Source organism: Purpureocillium lilacinum, assembly GCF_023168085.1.
Source record: "Purpureocillium lilacinum CBS 284.36 DNA, scaffold_3, whole genome shotgun sequence".
In the NCBI taxonomy this organism is placed as follows: Eukaryota; Fungi; Ascomycota; class Sordariomycetes; order Hypocreales; family Ophiocordycipitaceae; genus Purpureocillium; species Purpureocillium lilacinum.
In genome coordinates this window covers 1,817,977-1,834,479 of record NW_027072113.1, presented here as the reverse complement: position 1 = coordinate 1,834,479, position 16,503 = coordinate 1,817,977, and the positions used below count along the sequence as shown (strand labels likewise).

General features: G+C 53.5%; 1 protein-coding gene across 1 annotated transcript; it reads right to left on the bottom strand.

The window, feature by feature from the left end:
• Positions 1-13,236: 13,236 nt before the first annotated feature.
• On the bottom strand, positions 13,237-13,658 carry PLICBS_004153 (uncharacterized protein; the record flags this gene model as incomplete). Its single annotated transcript, XM_065600450.1, has 2 exons — positions 13,237-13,255; positions 13,303-13,658. The coding sequence occupies 2 exons, from the start codon at positions 13,656-13,658 to the stop codon at positions 13,237-13,239; spliced, it is 375 nt and encodes a 124-aa protein (XP_065456522.1).
• Positions 13,659-16,503: the final 2,845 nt, after the last annotated feature.

Below are 16,503 nucleotides of genomic sequence, written 5' to 3'. Positions count from 1 at the left end.
CGAAGAAAGAGCGACGCAAGGCGGCTCCTGGACGGCCACTACTTCGACCTAGCCGGCGAATCGGCTATCACGAACGTGTTTGAGCGAATCAAGCCACGTAAAGGCGATGCGAGGCGGAAATGCCATGGTACCAGACGAGGGCGGCGACCCTCCAGTTAGCTCTCGTCCCAGAACGAACGCGCGAACAACTACCGGAAAGTGTCGGAAGTGTACTCGAAACGAATCGACAGGGCGCTGCCCCCGTGGGATATACGACTCGCTGAAAAGGGAAGAATCAGAAGTGCTGGCGCAGCTCCGCACCGGCATGGTTCGACTAAACAGTTTTCTCCCCAGGATAGGAGCAACGGATTCGGGTCTGTGCGATTGTGGACGAGCGACAGGGACGGTAGAACACTTTTCCGGTGCAAGAATTGGACGGCACAGCGGGAAATCTTGCTCAAGTGCGCATGAAGAGTCGGAGGTGCAAATGCTTAACAAATTGGTGTGGACTGCACTACTCTCTTAACACGTACATGCCAAGAATTACAATAAAGGAAGGCGTACTCCAGAGCAGATTACGTGGCTGCGTCTGAGTCGGTTAAGCAGATCGGATTTCTGGTGCCGAGTCGTCGTACTCAAAGGCAAATTGGTTACGCAACGTCGTCTGACGTCGTGCTTCAAGGGTGGGTCGACTTTGGCGGTGGCGCTAGGATTTTCGAGAGATACACATTCATGCAACGCGTCCAAGACGCTACCAGTCCGCTCACAGCGCTCTGGGACTGTCCTCGGTTTTCGTTTGTGGTTATCGAATTCAAGTTGTAGTCAAGGTGGAGGCGTGTGTGTCGTTGATGTGAGACTCTTTTCGATAGGCAAATTTTTACCATCTTGGGACGCGAATGGCCACGACCCAAATTCAAAACCATCTGCTTCCTCGCCGGTAACAATCATAGGCACAACCATGGGCATGTTTGCCTTCAGCATATACCTCCGGGACCTGTTCTCTATCTACCCCCAGAACCTCCTGACATCACAAATTCACCGCCTTTTCGTTGCCCGTACCTTCTCAATCCTGATACACGATGTCCACTCGATTCCCGACTCTCAACGAGATCCTCCTCGATAACGCCTCGCCGCCATGGACTTTAGACGCCTTCAGGGCATTCCTGTCTCGAACTTACTGCATGGAGACACTGGAGTTCGCAATTGACTCCCAGCGTTACGCAAGAATTTACGACCAGCTTCCTGCCGAGGCTCCACCTTCGCGGCAGCAGACCGAGCTGGTTTGCGGTTGGTGGGAGAAGCTCATGCAGACATACATTATTACTTGTTCTCCCCGCGAGATTAACATTCCCTGTCGCGTCCGAAATCGTCTTCTAAGCGTCCCCTGCGGTCACACACCTCCTAGCCCGTCTGAGCTGGATGAGGTCCGACGCGTCATTTATCAGCTTATGAACGAGTCTCTACTCGTACCATTTCTGCACTCTTTCACCCCTGGAGAAGATCACGCTTGTTCTCCCTGTTCCCTGCCGTCCAAGAGGGGCACCGTTCGTCGGATTCACCAGCCCGCGCGATCGTGGACCTCTTCCCACATTGCCGACTTTGGAGTCACCAATGATAGCGACAGTCATGCTCCTCTAGAGGTGGGGCCTTTGGCTTCGCCAAGGTCAGCCCTGGCGGCCTTGCGAGCAGTTGTCGATAAATTCTTCCGCTTGATCGGTTAACATCCCCTCGATCGCCTCGACAAGCCCATACAAATGGGCTTGTTCATTGAACAGATAGCATGTGACGCTGTTGTTGCTGGCTTCTCTGCCGGAGGCCACCTGTCAATATAAAGCCGCTCGTTCACGGAGACTGTTAACAGTAGTGCTGCGTTCCATAGGTGGCGATAACGTCAGGTAACCGATCTTCTGACTGCTATGCGTCAGATACCTGCGTCAATTGGATCAGTATAAATTAGGAACCCTCAATTCAATCACCATATAGAAGAATCAACAGTCTTTCGTTGCCCAATTCACAGGGAACATTCTGCCCTGTCGTCAATTAGTTTGCATCCAAGAGGTGCGACCACTCGCACCCGAAAATTGCGATATTTCTTTATGAAGCAATGGGCCAATGGCACACTTACGGGGCAAATCTGCCTTGTAGATGCTAGCCAAGACGAGTATCGCTTCATCGACGCACTCGTTTCCAGCCTCTCACAGACCAGACTCGCCGCGCAAGTCATTACAAAGTTCGCAGAGATGTACGAGAAAAGGGTTTCGCTTCAGTCTGGGCCATTCAATGTACCGGAATGCTTGCCCACAGACGAGGAGGTTTCCGATATGCTTTCGTACGCATGACCAGGCAATCTTGCTCTTATGGACTCTGTACGTCCCATAGTCTGCAATATGTGCAATATCAAATGGGCAGGCCTTGTTCAGATTTGCGAACAATCCTGAACCCTTCCTCCTGTACGTCACGTGAGCTCCTGCAGTCATCGTTGTTCTTCTCCAAACATGCTGTATGCCCGTCGTTACAAAGAATGTCGGTGTGCCTGGACCATGTTCGTAAGCGAGCCGGGCACGCGCACGACTTTGCGAGCCCTTGGATAGGCCCATAGCGCGGGCACTACGAACCATCTGCGTTTTGCAACGCACTGATACCGGATAATACGGATGCAGGATGAGTCGGCGAAGGAGAAACCAAGGAGGATTACGACAGAGGGTCAGTGACTCCCTAAAGACACGCTGAGGCTCACCTGCGAACTGAGGGGAAATCTGGTGGCAGGGCGCTTTCGCGAACTATCGGGGCGCGGATGTGACATAAGTGTGCGGCCCTTTTCTCACTGATGGCCCACAGGACGGATCCCATCGGGACCGAGCCATCCGCGCAACCCACTGGGAAAGAAAGAACCCACTAGAGAAGAACCCATCGGAGCTGAACCCATTGGAGCTGAACCCACGAAGCTGAACCCACCGGAGCCGAACCCATCGGCGTAGGGCGACAGGGCCTGGAATCCTTCTCAAGGCAAGGTGGACGTCAGGCTCATTCTCATAACGAACGTACTACAAACGGGTGGTCGGATAATGACCTCTCGAATGCGCATCGCAAATTGTGCGTTGGCCGAAGTCATGGGTGCGAGTTGCGGATACTAGTTCAAGGCGGCGTTCAACCCTCTTTTCCTTCGAGACCGAGGAATTGGCTCGCGATGTCTCGGACCTCGTCCAGAATGCTTGAGCACATCATTTGCTGTGGACGAGCCAAACCCCAATACTACAGGCTCCCCATATTATGGGCAAGTCTGTCGAGCAACCGGGAAACTTGAATACTCTCCAGTGACGGCAATGCACCAGCCAAAGTTCACTTGGCCAAAGGTCACCCTGCGCAGGCTGCACCAGTTTTGAACAAAGTAATGGACGCAGCCAGCGGTCCTCCCGCCAAGGAATTCACCCTGCGCAATCGTAACTTCGCAATCCTACCCGATTCCGTCAAGGGCGGTCGTAAATGAGTTGACGAGCTGACCCATTGTCCCGTATCCTGCTTCGTCTCACATTCTTTCTAACTGTGCCAAACCCGAGACGCGAACCGGTCCATGTTTAGAAATCTGCCCGCTTAAGAAGCTCGTGTCTGCAACTTGTGGCCAATGGGCTTAACTTGTACTGAGAGGCGGAACACACCAGACGTAGAATGACCCGGACGACAGGGCCTTGGCCTGGTCTCTCTGTCTTCCTGCTCGTCTTTTTCGGATGTTTTTGTCTTAATATTGCTAGGCGAGCAGCAAGTTTCAAATCAGAGGCGAAAGTGGGTTCGCATGCCGTAACGTACCCTACCACAAGGCAATGGCCGGTGTGGACTCTGAAACGAAAATTGTTCGGATATGTCAGTTCACAGGGAACGCCATTTCCGTGGTTTGGCAGTGGCCTGGAGCCATCGGCTAAGCCGAGCTGCACGGCCTTGTGGCGCTCATCCTCGTATTATTTTGGCGTAGCCAGCCTGTTCACAGCCGATGCACGGCTTGTAATCTATTCTGGGACGCAGTCATCGTCGTCGGCAGCGATCCCTGCCAAACGTTTGACCAGCAAATCCTTCGGTACTGTATTACTACCTGCTACTGGGAGCCTGTCAAACTGATGGCTACATGGAGGTCCAATTCGAAACTCCCTCGCCTGGTTTGCTATGGATATAAATATCTGGCACGGCCATCTTTATTTGCTATCATCCCGCGCCGGGATAGAAGACCCGACAGCTCTCGGGCCACACACGAGCTGCCCCGTTCCCGACCTACGTTCATACTCTCTTTTTGCAGACGTGCTCGTCCATCTTAATACCCACCAAACCTTTGCTCTGCACTCTTCATAGATCTCCATGATTGGTCAACCCGAAAACCCCACGCCGTCTGTGGCGCCTGTCGAGGTCGCAAACGGTACCCAAACTCCTCAACAGTACTGCTATTGCCATCATTCGGAAGACCATACCTACTGCGACCACGTCGACGGCTTCTACCCTTATCAACTTAATATTGTTGCCAACACCGCCTTCCTCGCAATTTTCGCCGTCTCGTTGTTATGCTACTCGTATGTGCTCGTCGTGCGCCGAGGCCGTGGACTTGCCTTCGCGTCTGCAATGATTCTTGGGGTCACCTGTGAGGTGGTAGGTTATACGGGGCGCGTGCTTTCTTGGCACAACCGCTGGAATGAGAATGCATACCTTATGCAGATCAGCTGCTTGACTATTGGGCCGACCTTTATGGCAGCAGGCCTGTATTTGTGTCAGAGGCGCATCGTAACAGCAGTCGGCGCTGAGAATTCCCGTATTCCTCCTCAGTTTTATACTCGAATTGTACGGCAGACGTCCTTAATATTCTGCAGCTTGGAGCAAGAGAAAGACTGTTCGCGCTGACAGGCATGGTAGTTTATACCCTGCGACCTCATATCGCTCGTCCTACAAGCCGCTGGTGCAGGCGGTGCCTCCGTCGCTGCCCAGCATAACTCCGTTCCTACAGGGACCTATATCATCATCGCTGGCCTCTGCTTTCAAGTCTTTACTCTCTTGTGCTTCATCGGCATTTCTTTCGATTTCGCCATGCGCACATACCGCCAACGCCAACTCCAGGACCCAGTCTTGCCGCACGATTCACGCGTCGTAATTATGCATGGCAGAAGACGCTTTCGCCAGTTTCTCGCCTCTTTCGCGCTCTCCACCATCTGCATCCTTTGGCGAAGTTCCTTCCGCGTCGTGGAACTAAGCGAAGGGTGGTCTGGCCCTTTGTTCGGCAATCAAGGCCTCTTTATCGCCTTCGAGGGCGTTCTCGTCGTACTAGCCGTCATCGCCCTCAACGTGTTCCACCCGGTAATTTGCGCGCCCGAACTCTTCCAGCATTGGAGTGGTGGTCTCGAGGGCCTATCGTTTTGCTGTCGCACGAAAGGCGGTGGAAAGGCAGCGCGACGCTGCTGCTGAAGAAAAAGAGCGCGAACGATCTGCTACGTCTGTGCACGAGCATCAGTCTACTCGGGGCAGCGAAGTTAATTGCCAGAGCTGGCGTCCGAGACTCTTGATAAGACTTGGCGTGAAGTAAACGTTACCGTGCAACGTATTTTTATCGAGTGGCGTCTCGGGGGCAAGCCGGCCAGAACAATGTGATATCAAAACACGTCTTATAATTGTTGAAATTGCCGAACCGACCTCGTCGGGCATGGAGAAAACTGTGTCAACTGACCTTTGCAGGTCTCGTGAGATGTGCGGAAATTTGAATTCTGAACTGGAACTTGATAAGACTGGTCGCTACCCAGAGATGAGTGACGGCCGCAGGAGCGAACATTGTCAACCATAGTATAACAACTTCGCAGGGCAAAGCCGGTGTCAGCGAGTCGGTTGCAGTGCAGTTAGCAAGTTCGAGCTCCTCGTCGGAGTCCAATCTGTCAGCGACTTCAATATGGGGGCAACAATGGGCCGTAGTATACAGCAGGTGGGCGTGGAAGTGGAGTTTGTGGCAGGCTTCTATCCGTTGCCAATGCAAGTCATCCTCGCTCAGTGGCTCAATCATGATTGGCTGCCTGAGCCTGTTGGTGGCAAGTGCTTGACGTATCTGGAGACTGCTGGTATGGGGTCTTGCGCTAGCAAGGTTTGAATCGTGAGTACGGGCCTCGGGCAAAATACCATACATTGACAGACATGGCGAACGGCAAGCCTAGCCAGCATGAAGAGTGCGATGATGTTGTGCTCGGCTTCCAAGCTTCCATAGAAGCACCTTTCTGGATCAGATACTGGCGGACTGTGATGCTCAGTCCAGCCTAGATCAGCTGCCCACATCTGTTGGCACATTCCCGCCACTCGACTGGGAGCAATGGCCGTTCGCAGTAGACGGTGAACATTTCGCGGTCGCGCTGAACGCAGGCCCTGCGTTAAAAACTGAACAGTGCTACATGGAGCCTCGTCAAAGAATGGAACAGGAAGTGGACGCCCTTGTTTCAAAGGGTGCAATTGATATCCCCGCGTTGGAGGACGTGAAATCCGCGCTCTTTATCTTCGGCTGCCAAACTGTAGGCCCCAGGTCATGAAATCGGGGCCACCTGGAGTCTGAGGATGTCCCCTGCCCCGTCAGTTATATTTGTGAATGCCGCTGGCGGAATGAATTGCTGGTCCAGTCTGGACGCAAGGCAGCTTTTTGGCGGGCGCCAGTTGCTGTCTGGGCTCGGAAGATGCAGAATGCGCTGCTTGATGGAGCGCACTCGCGCATGGAAGCTCTGGCGTGGTCCGCCGCATTACAGGAATGCAATATTTGTTTTTAGCCGTATGTCGACTTTTGTTCCTTGTTGCAGTACAGAGCAATCAATTGTTGCTTTGCTCATGCCTAATGTGGAGCACGTAGGCGAGTCCTACGTGGAGTATCGCGTCAAAACACCCATGGCACGCTTCTATTGGTCCGCCGTGACACGTGCTTCTTCCCTTTAGTGGCCAATGGCGCTCCACCAGTCTCCAGCTCAACCGCCATCCACTCTTCTCCTCCTCACAACCTCATGGTAAGGGCAGGGCAATGCTATGACGGAGCAAACTCGCTCGAACGTCATCAAGAGTTATCCCCTTGGAAACGGCCTTGATGCCTTTCGTGCGTCGTTCCATCGGATATGTGATGAGAACAATCTCTTACCGAGCCCAAACGCTGTCGAGCGATTTTCTCGAGAAGGTAACCTCATTACGTCAAATCGTGGACGCAACGCTCCTCTGACCACGAAGATAGATCTCCAGAATTGTGTCCTCATCCTGCTCTCAGCATTGCAGACTCACCCAGCGGCTCGACACCTCCGTTCTCGCAGTGGAAAAACCCTGTTCACTGAGCTGTCGAGGCTCAACACGTTGGTCACTTCTGACGACTTCGATTTCGACTGTATCACGCCGCTCATAAGGTCGACACACGATGACACTCTCGACGATGCGGTCATCTGGGGTCATGTGTTACGCGCTGTCACAGAACCCACCCCCCCTCCTCGACCAGTACCCTCGTCGATTCAGCAGACACCATTGAGTCAGAACACCAGTGGTCTCGTGAATTCATCAGAATTTCGTCAGGGTGTGGACATTGTCCTGAAGGCAGAGCTCGAGCCTCTCTATGCTGGTATACCGCATTTCCACCAAACGTTCTTCGGCGACGTGCCATACCTCGACACAGTCTCGCAGGACGTTTTCCGCAGGTGTTCCGAAGGCGACAATCCACTGTTCAGGGTTGGTTGGAATGGGTGGCCGACAAATGCCCAAGAGAGCGACGTGCTGGCTTGGTTCCGCGACTTGATTCCAAAGCTCGAGGCATTGGCAGACGACCGCCTCTCAAGTCCGTCAGCTCAGAGAAAACTGTTGGCGCAGCCAAAGATCCCACTGGAAGGGTCCACAAGCAAGCGCAGCATGGACATCGGCTTCATCAGTGACAACATCAAATTTAAACCCGACGCCGCGGATTCGAGATATCGTTGGTCGCACATTCTCGTTGCTGGCGAGCTAAAAAGAAACCCAAAAGCAGACACATCGTCGACTGCCTGGATTGACCTTGCGAGGTATGCGAGAGAGGTTCTTGCTGCTCAAGACACTCGACGCTTCGTCTTGGGATTCACTCTCTGCGGATCCCTAATGAGGGTATGGGAGTTCGACCGACTAGGCGGGATCGCCTCCGAACGATTCGACATTAACAAGGAAGACGGGGCGTTACAATTCGTGACCACAATACTGGGATTTTTGCGGATGAACGAAGAGTTGCTTGGGTTTGATCCCACCATCGTCACTTCGGGCGACCGGCAATATATCGAGATCGAAAGAAACGACGTGAAAGAGCGTTTAGTCATTGACGAGGTCATGCAGCGAGCTCGTTGCGTTGCCGGGCGGGCGACAACTTGTTGGAAGGCGCATCCCGAGGGGGATCCGCAGACGCTCCTTGTTATCAAGGACTCATGGCAATACACAGATCGGGACGAAGAAGGCGAGCTCCTCCGAGAGGCAACACACAAAGGCGTGGCTCATGTGGCCCGTTACTATCACCATATGACAGTTCGTATCCGAGATGCCGAGGATGACATTAGGCAAAATGTTCGAAGAGGACTGGATATCACAAAAGCTACGAATCATCGACCGGGGATTGGGATGCAATCTTCAAGCGTGAGTGCAGCCATGGCTCCTCGCCAAGGACGAAGCACCAGCGCTGGTGCGAAGCGACCATCCAGTGAGACGGGCTCAAGTCTGCCGCCGAGTAAGCGATGTTGTTCAACATCTTCACTCAAGGCGGGCGTTGATACACAAACAAACCGTGTGCACAGGCGAGTCATCATTCGCGATTATGGGAAGCCGATATACAGTGCAAGCACTCACTCCAAGTTACTTGTCGCGTTGGAACACTGCATAGATGGTCACCAGTCCTTATATAAAGCTGGTTTTCTTCACCGAGACATTTCCGTCAACAATCTGATGATCAACGAAGAGGAGCAGAATCCGTCCTTGCGGGCATTTCTGATTGATCTTGACCTTGCTATCAGGACTACCCGGGTGGAGTCGTCCGGTGCCAGAGGCAAGACCGGCACAAGAGCCTTCATGGCAATCGGAGCTCTTCTAGGTGAGGAGCACTCCTTTATGCATGATCTCGAATCATTTTTCTGGGTTCTATTCTGGATATGTATTCACTATGACGGGCCCGCCAAGAGCAGAGTCGTTACAAGGTTTGAGAAATGGAACTACGTCGACACAGAGGAGCTGGCTGGTATGAAACTTGGTGTTGTGGCGAAGGAAGCAATCTTCCTCAAAACAACATCCGACAACGTCACAGAATACTACGCGCCGCTTATTCCGGTGTTGAACAAGCTGCGCAAGGTCGTGTTTCCAGGAGATAAGCCCTGGGATCGTGAAGACGAGCGACTCTACTCCCAGATGACGAATATCTTGCAACAGGGCCGCGCTAGATAATTATAGTCAAGTAGCGTATCAACCACATCTCATATATTGCAATGGCGTACGCCTTTAATGTACGCAATAGGACGAGCATCGAAGCCGAGCTACGTTGGGATGTTCCCATTGTTCCCATCGTCGCAGGTAGCCTGGCCATGCTTGAGGTTCTGTGGCTACTGGGCACCCGCCAGTTGAAATGGTGGGGAGCCGGCTGAGCCAGACCCTAGTCGAGTGGCCTATTCCGCTCCAACATAGCTGCGAAGCATAAGAGTGAATGATTGGTAGTGACTCATCCGCAGATTCGACACACTTGAAAGCTCCTTCCTCCTGAAACTTGCCGCGCTGCACGCGACGAGTGTGCTCACGTGTCGTCAACCTAACAGAGTAATTCGATGTCTATACATCAAGTGAGCGACCCCAAGGGAAGTGTTCTCGCCAGGCGACGCAGATAGCGGCATCGCTCTTCCGCGTCCGGACTGAGCAGCTCGTGCACAAAGGACTCGATGTCTCCGTCCCCAAGTTCCTTCCTTCGATCCTGGATGCTTGCGAGCCAATCCCGCATCAGCTGGGCCTGGATGTCGTCGTGTAGGACCTGGTCGATCCTCCACACCGGCTGTGTCTTCTCAGGTAACGGTATTGCCCGCATGACGAAGAGAAGGGTCACCCCGAGAGCCCAGCAATCTCTTGCGGGGCCCTGGTCGTTCGGGGCGTCGAACGGCATGTACCACGGTGTCCCTCCCGGGCAATCTGCCGCCTCCACCACCGACGCGTGCCCGAAGTCTATGAGCTTCGCATCCACGAGCTTTGTCCCTCGAGGAAGATGAGCAACTATGTTCGCAGGCTTGATGTCGTTGTGCACAATTCGAGCTTGTTTGTGGAGAAACGCCACTGCTGATGTCATCTGGCAGGATATTCGGAGAATCGTTCTGTTTGCGTCGCCTTCACTGCCGCAGGTAAAGAAGTGGCCCGTGTCTACCCATTGCGAGAGATCTTTGCCTGGAAGAACCTTGAGGTAGAGTGCGTACAAGCGCGCGTCCGCGCCCAGCAGCTCCACGATGCACGGCTGGGCGCTTGTCAGAACGCACTTTATGTAAGGACCTCGTGCTTTGGTGCTCACGTACGTGGTGAAGACGCTCAAGAAAGCGCTTCTCGTCTGCCCAGTGGCGGGCAATTGAAGGAATAACGCGGGAGTCACTCTTATGTTCACGGCGTACCACCTTGATGGGAACACGGCCCAGTTTAGAATGATGACCGATGACGACACAAGCTGTCTGCTTCACTGCTGCAGTGCGCATATGCTTCAGAGTATATGCCGCGTCGGGATGCCCACTTGCCGAGCCGGATCTGGGCCTAATAGAGAGAGTCTGCCCGAGTGAAAGCTGCTCCACAGGATGTATATGGCCGCGCGGAACATGTTGAACAGATCGCGTCTTGCAGAGTGCGGTCAGTAATGAGCTCCTATTATGTGCAATGAACCCGTGGTAGCGAGGCGTAGAGGATGAACGCGTACAAACTTTCGCTTACTACCCGATCCGCCACGCTCCATGATCGTCGTTGCGTACGGTCTTGGGAGCAACCGAAAGTCAAGAAGCACTTCCGGAACAAGGCCTCGCCCTCGCGGACCATATACGCGCCAGCAGCCTGGGCGGATCCCCGCGCACTGTCGAGGAGGGACGCCGCGTCGCTCGCCCGCGGCCAGGTCGACGACCTCGACGGGCCCTTTGCATTTATGAGAAAGTGTTATGTGATCGGTGACGGGGTCGAAATAGAAGTAGCATAGCGGTTCGTGATCTTGTCGCAACACAGGGCCGGTGCTCTCGGGTGTTTGCTGCACCGTGAAGATGTCCTTGTCTGTCGGCCACGGACGGAGATCGTCGCAGTCCATCGCCCGCGACGCGTCGCGGAAGCTGATGACTATTCGTGTATCAATCGGAGCTTCGTTAAGTGGTAAACTTTCCAACGAGTCCCGCACTGATAGGTCTTGCTCCTGCCCCTCTTTCAGCTTTGCCTGAATAGCTTCAATGAAGCCGCTGGAGTGCTCGTTCGTCGTGCTGCCACTGTCGTCCATAGTGTCTTGAGGGGGCGCCATCAGTGTGGAACGAAGTGCTTCCACTTCGTGGCGGCCGAGAGGAGCCGGTCGAAGCCATTTTAATGATACGCAGCGGTTGCCGCGACAGATCGAGGCGGAGGCGCGGTTTCGAACAACGCAAATCAGGGCGGTATGGTTCGCTGCCAACGCAAGGCTCTACGCGCCCAGGGGCAGAGGGCTCGCGACGGGCGCTACGGGAGATCGCGACGCCCCACACAAGACAGTGTCTGTTGCGTAAACTTGCACGGTGCGATCCCAGCCTGTCCCACCCAGCCACGAGAGTCGCGTCATCTCCGCCAAACACTACCTCCGCGTCTGTCCCATCTCATCGTCGCCATGTCTTGGCCCCCCCTCCCCAAACCCGACCGGCAAAACACACTCGAATGGCCTTGGTGGGAGGTTGATTTGGAGGAAGAAGATCTTTGCGGCTTTCTCTACAAGAAGTACAATACAGCCACCATCTTCCTGCAGGACCTGCCCTCCTTCTATCGGGACGTGGTTGAGCTCGTGCGGGAGACAAAAACAGGCAGTAAAGACGAATTTCTGCGCCTTCTCGGTGAGAGAAAAGCGAGACGGGAAAAGGAAATCACCTTAGCCCACGGCCAAACGTGTGCTGCCCTTGCACATGGGAGCCAAACCCTCAGTGCATCACAATATCGAAATCTCTTGCGATGGACCCAGTACTCGAGCCTGGATGCTTTGGTGCAATTCCTGGCGTCCCTTGGGCCTGACGGCGGTGGTAATGAACGACTGTCAACTGGTTCGTGCTTCTTGGCCAACGCAACGCCTTACTGACGGTTCCTGCAGCAAAGTCGCAGGTGGATGCGGTATCGTCCACGTTGCCAAAGCGACCGCCGAACGAGCCCAAACGATCGAAACGGAAACGTGGTCCAGATACCCCCAACGACGTGCAGATGGATAGCGGCGGCTGTGGTGACGCTGGCAAGCCGCGTCAGACAAAATTGCGCAAGTCGAGCACAAGCACGGCTCAGGCTCGGAGCCTGGTTCAACATCAAGTGGTGCCGATCGCGGCTGGCGGCTCATTTGATGGTACTGCAGTGCGGCCGCGGAGAAGTGCACGCATCGAGGGCCGGTCAAGGAGACCCCCATCGACTACGCAACAAGACGGAACAACGGCGAGGAATTAGCCAGCGCAAAGAATGGATGTTCGCGACAGCGGGCTCTTTGGCCATGACATTGTCGAGACTCCACTATTCTATTACTATTCGTAGCAACGTCAGGCCGCCTTTGTCGCCACCCAGCGAATATACCATTCCCAACTTGACGGATGATCCTAATCTGGTGCTGATGAAAGTACACGACTCCTTCACCAATTGATGTGCACCCAGCTCTACCGACTGGTCGCAACAGCGAGGGCTTCCTGGATTTTGAATTTGCCTATGAGTGTGCCTTCGTACGTCGCCAGAGGACCACCTCTTTCTTTCCGTTCAGCCTCCTCGATGGGAAAAGTACCTTCGAAGTATACCGATCTGTACCCCGGGATATGCAATGGTCGATATCCGACTGGATCAGGTACGGGGGTGCTCCCCAACTCTCTCCCGATGTGTACGCTATGTATCAATTTAGGCCTTTCATAGTAGGCGATACTAGTGGTCTTGGGTATTCCATTTTTGTAACATCCATCTTTGTTGTATCCAGTAAAGATCTTGGTCACGTCTGGCACAAGAATCCTCGTTCCGATTTCAAGCAGTGGAGCTATGCTTAGAGTGCGGTCAGGAAAAGTGACTTGGAGGGTACCGACATCAATGTCAGCCGAGCGTAGTGAAGCTATGAGAAGACGTGGATCTATCCTCTTATAGAGCCTATCTAGGTACGTGCAGTAGAGGGCGTCGTAGGCCGCGCCGAAGGCCGCGTCGTAGGCCGCGCCGAAGGCCTCGTCGTAGGCCGCGCCGAAGGCGGAGTTGTCGCCGTTCGGAGGTTCGAACCGACAATTTCTTGCTAGATGCAAGACGACGTAACCGTTAGATCGGAAGTCTCCGATCAGTACTGGATTGAAACCGTCTTTGCATACGTGCTTAAGCCATTTGTCGTCCCGGAATAGCGATCTAAACTGCTCCAAAATCCAGCCCTCATTCTGCTTCTTTATGAGATCCAGCGGAATGGCGAAGTTTTTGTGCATGCCCAGCAACAGAGAGAGCGGATCAGCCACCCCAAGGAAATCGTTGATCATTGCTTGAAGCTCGGCGGGAAGTTTCATGGTTCTTTCAAAAAGCTTGATCTGCGGTTGTCATCAGCTCCAATAGTCTCATCTATGTTTATATTACGTACATTTCCTATGTCTGCCTGCCATATGGATGTGATACCGAAGCCCTTAGGGAGATGGAAGATTAGACCACTTCGGCGATGTACTACTGTAATTCTCTGGACTTCTTTTTCTTTATCGGCGTAACAGGTCGCAGCAGAGGATAAAGTTATTTTCTTTTTTACCCTGTCGGCTATGCTCTCTGAATTTTCAGGTACGTTGTCTGGTTGAGAAAGACACTGTAGGTAGCTTCGGTATATGCTGTCGTTAAGGCTGTGGTGTACTGCGTTCGAGTTTTCTAAACTACTCAGTTCCTCATCGCGTGCTTCCCCAGTTGCCGCAGACACGTCTCCGAATTGGGGCTGTGAGTTGACGGATGAAAGCACGCATAGTCGGCTCCAGTCGTGCAGAAATCTAGGCACAAGCTCATCTCCCTCTTTCTCCTTGAGTTCGCTGCTAATAATACTGGTGTATAAAAGAATGTGTTCGTTTTTTACATAAAACACCCCCGGTGCCTTTTCGGTACAGTCGTCTCTTAGATATCCTTTGAAAACTTCACAATAGTATGAGCCGAGTATTTCTGTCAACGTCTTTGGCGTCGTCCGTTTTTTGCGGGTAAATAAAAGGGCCAATACAGCCAAACTGCTCTTCTTGTATACCAGATCGCGACCAACCAGGAATGGAATGAGACCGGCTGCCAGCACCATGTCAAGCCATTTCAGTGATCGGAAAATGCGTGACCACCAGCTCTTCTTCATTAGGGAGTTCTCGACGTTGGCGGCGCACTCAAGATCGCTACACAGAGCGTGAATATTGCAACTCATTCTGCATTCAATGGCCTGAGTACCTCCCTTACTGATCTCATTGACAGGCCGCAAGTAGCGAGGAGACAAGATGCCTAGCGCCGAAGGGGTACGAATATTATTCACAGGTTTTGGTGCTGGATTTGGAACTGGCCGTTTATGACCTATCTGTACTATACTGCCTTACAGAAGTCTACCGTCTCAAAGATGGTACGAGGTACAATAGTCAGAAAGTGGCGTAGCCAGGCTGGTTCTACCAGTACCTATTGAAGTTCGGTCGCAATGGTGGACAACGCTTGTCATTGCAGACCCCACGCATTTATGGGTACAATCACTCACGTCAAAGTTCCGGTTCAAAGTTCAAAGTTCTAGATCAAAGTTCTAGTTCAAAGTTCGAAGTTCCCGACCGCCGTCACAGGACTGCTGCAAACGCCTGCCAGCAAGGCCTTTTCAAACCGGACAAGAATGCCTTTGCGAATCCAAAACTTGTCACCGTAGGCATGGTTTCGATACTGTACAGTACTGTATCTGCAATTATTTGTCGGCCTCGATATCTTGGTTCTAGAAAGGCTCGCATTGCGTCAAAGCGCGATGCCGGCGAAATCTCACCAGTGACGTCTATCAGCTTACGTGAAAACTCGGCTGCCCAACGACCGAGGGCAAAGTCAATGCCAAGGGGCAAAATCCGGCAATAAGATAGTGGCTCAGGCCAACTGCATCACTTCGTCGGATTCTGGCTTTGTGCCACGCAAGGTGAGGCGGGTCTCAACAGTGGCTACGGCTCTGCCGCGGGGCGCCATCGAAGTAGAAGGCCACCCCACTCTCCGGGGCCTGGTGTCAAATCCGTCGCGATGCTGGATTTGGCTGTGCAAGCAGCGCGTGGATGCTCAGCAAAGTGGTGTGCTTCTTGTCCGAAGAGGGTGTCGTGGGAAGAGGGTGTCGTGGGAAGAGGGTGTCGTGGGAAGAGGGTGTCGTGGGAAGAGGGTGTCGTGGGAAGAGGGTGTCGTGGGAAGAGGGTGTCGTGGGAAGAGGGTGTCGTGCGAAGAGGGTGTCGTGCGAAGAGGGTGTCGTGCGAAGAGGGTGTCGTGCGAAGAGGGTGTCGTGCGAAGAGGGTGTTGCCAGGGTCCGAGAAAGTGGTGTTGACGAAAGGTGGTGTCGCCAGGGGAAAAAGAGGGTGTCGCCAGGAGTAGGTGTCAACAGGGGACATCGAATTGGTGTTATCACAAATGGGTGTCAGGAGGCGACGAGAAGAAGGTGTCGCCAGAGGTGGGTGTCGCCAGGGAAAGGGAAAGGGTAGTGTCTCCAGGGACCAGAAGAGGGCGTTGTGAAAGATGGTGTCGCCAAGGGACGAAAAGACGGTGCCATCACAAGGTGGAGTCACCAGGAGAAGGCGGTGTCGTCAGCAGCCTGGACGCGAGTGTTGCTCGAAGGTTGTGTCTGCAGGGAATGAGAAGAGGGTGTTGTCAAAAAAATTGGGTGTTGCCAGTGCCTCAAAGGAGGGCGCCGTCATCAAAAAGTGGTTTCGGCAGGGGACGGTAAGAGGGTGTTGGCAGATGGTCGCGTAATGCACCGTGGCGGGGACACCTTACCATGTGACAAGATATCCAGAACTGACTCTGGCCCTCTATGCTGACCTTGCAGGACATGTGGTGTGAAGCTCGCAGAACGTGTGGTGTGAGGCATGCAGGCTTGCAGGACTTGTGGTTTGAAGCGAAATCGGCTTCCAGGACAAGTGGTGTGGAGCAAAGTCGGATTGCAGGACGTGTGGTGTTAAGCTCGCAGGACGCGTGGTGTGAAACAGAATGGGCTTGCAAGACGTGTGGTGTGCAACCAAATTTGCGTCCAGGACGAGTGATATGAAGCTCGCAGGACGAGGGGTGTGAAGCATGAAGACTTCAGGACGTGCAGTGTGACGGAGGGTGTGAAGCAACTCGGCTTGCAGGATCTGTGGTGTGAAGCAACTCGGCTTG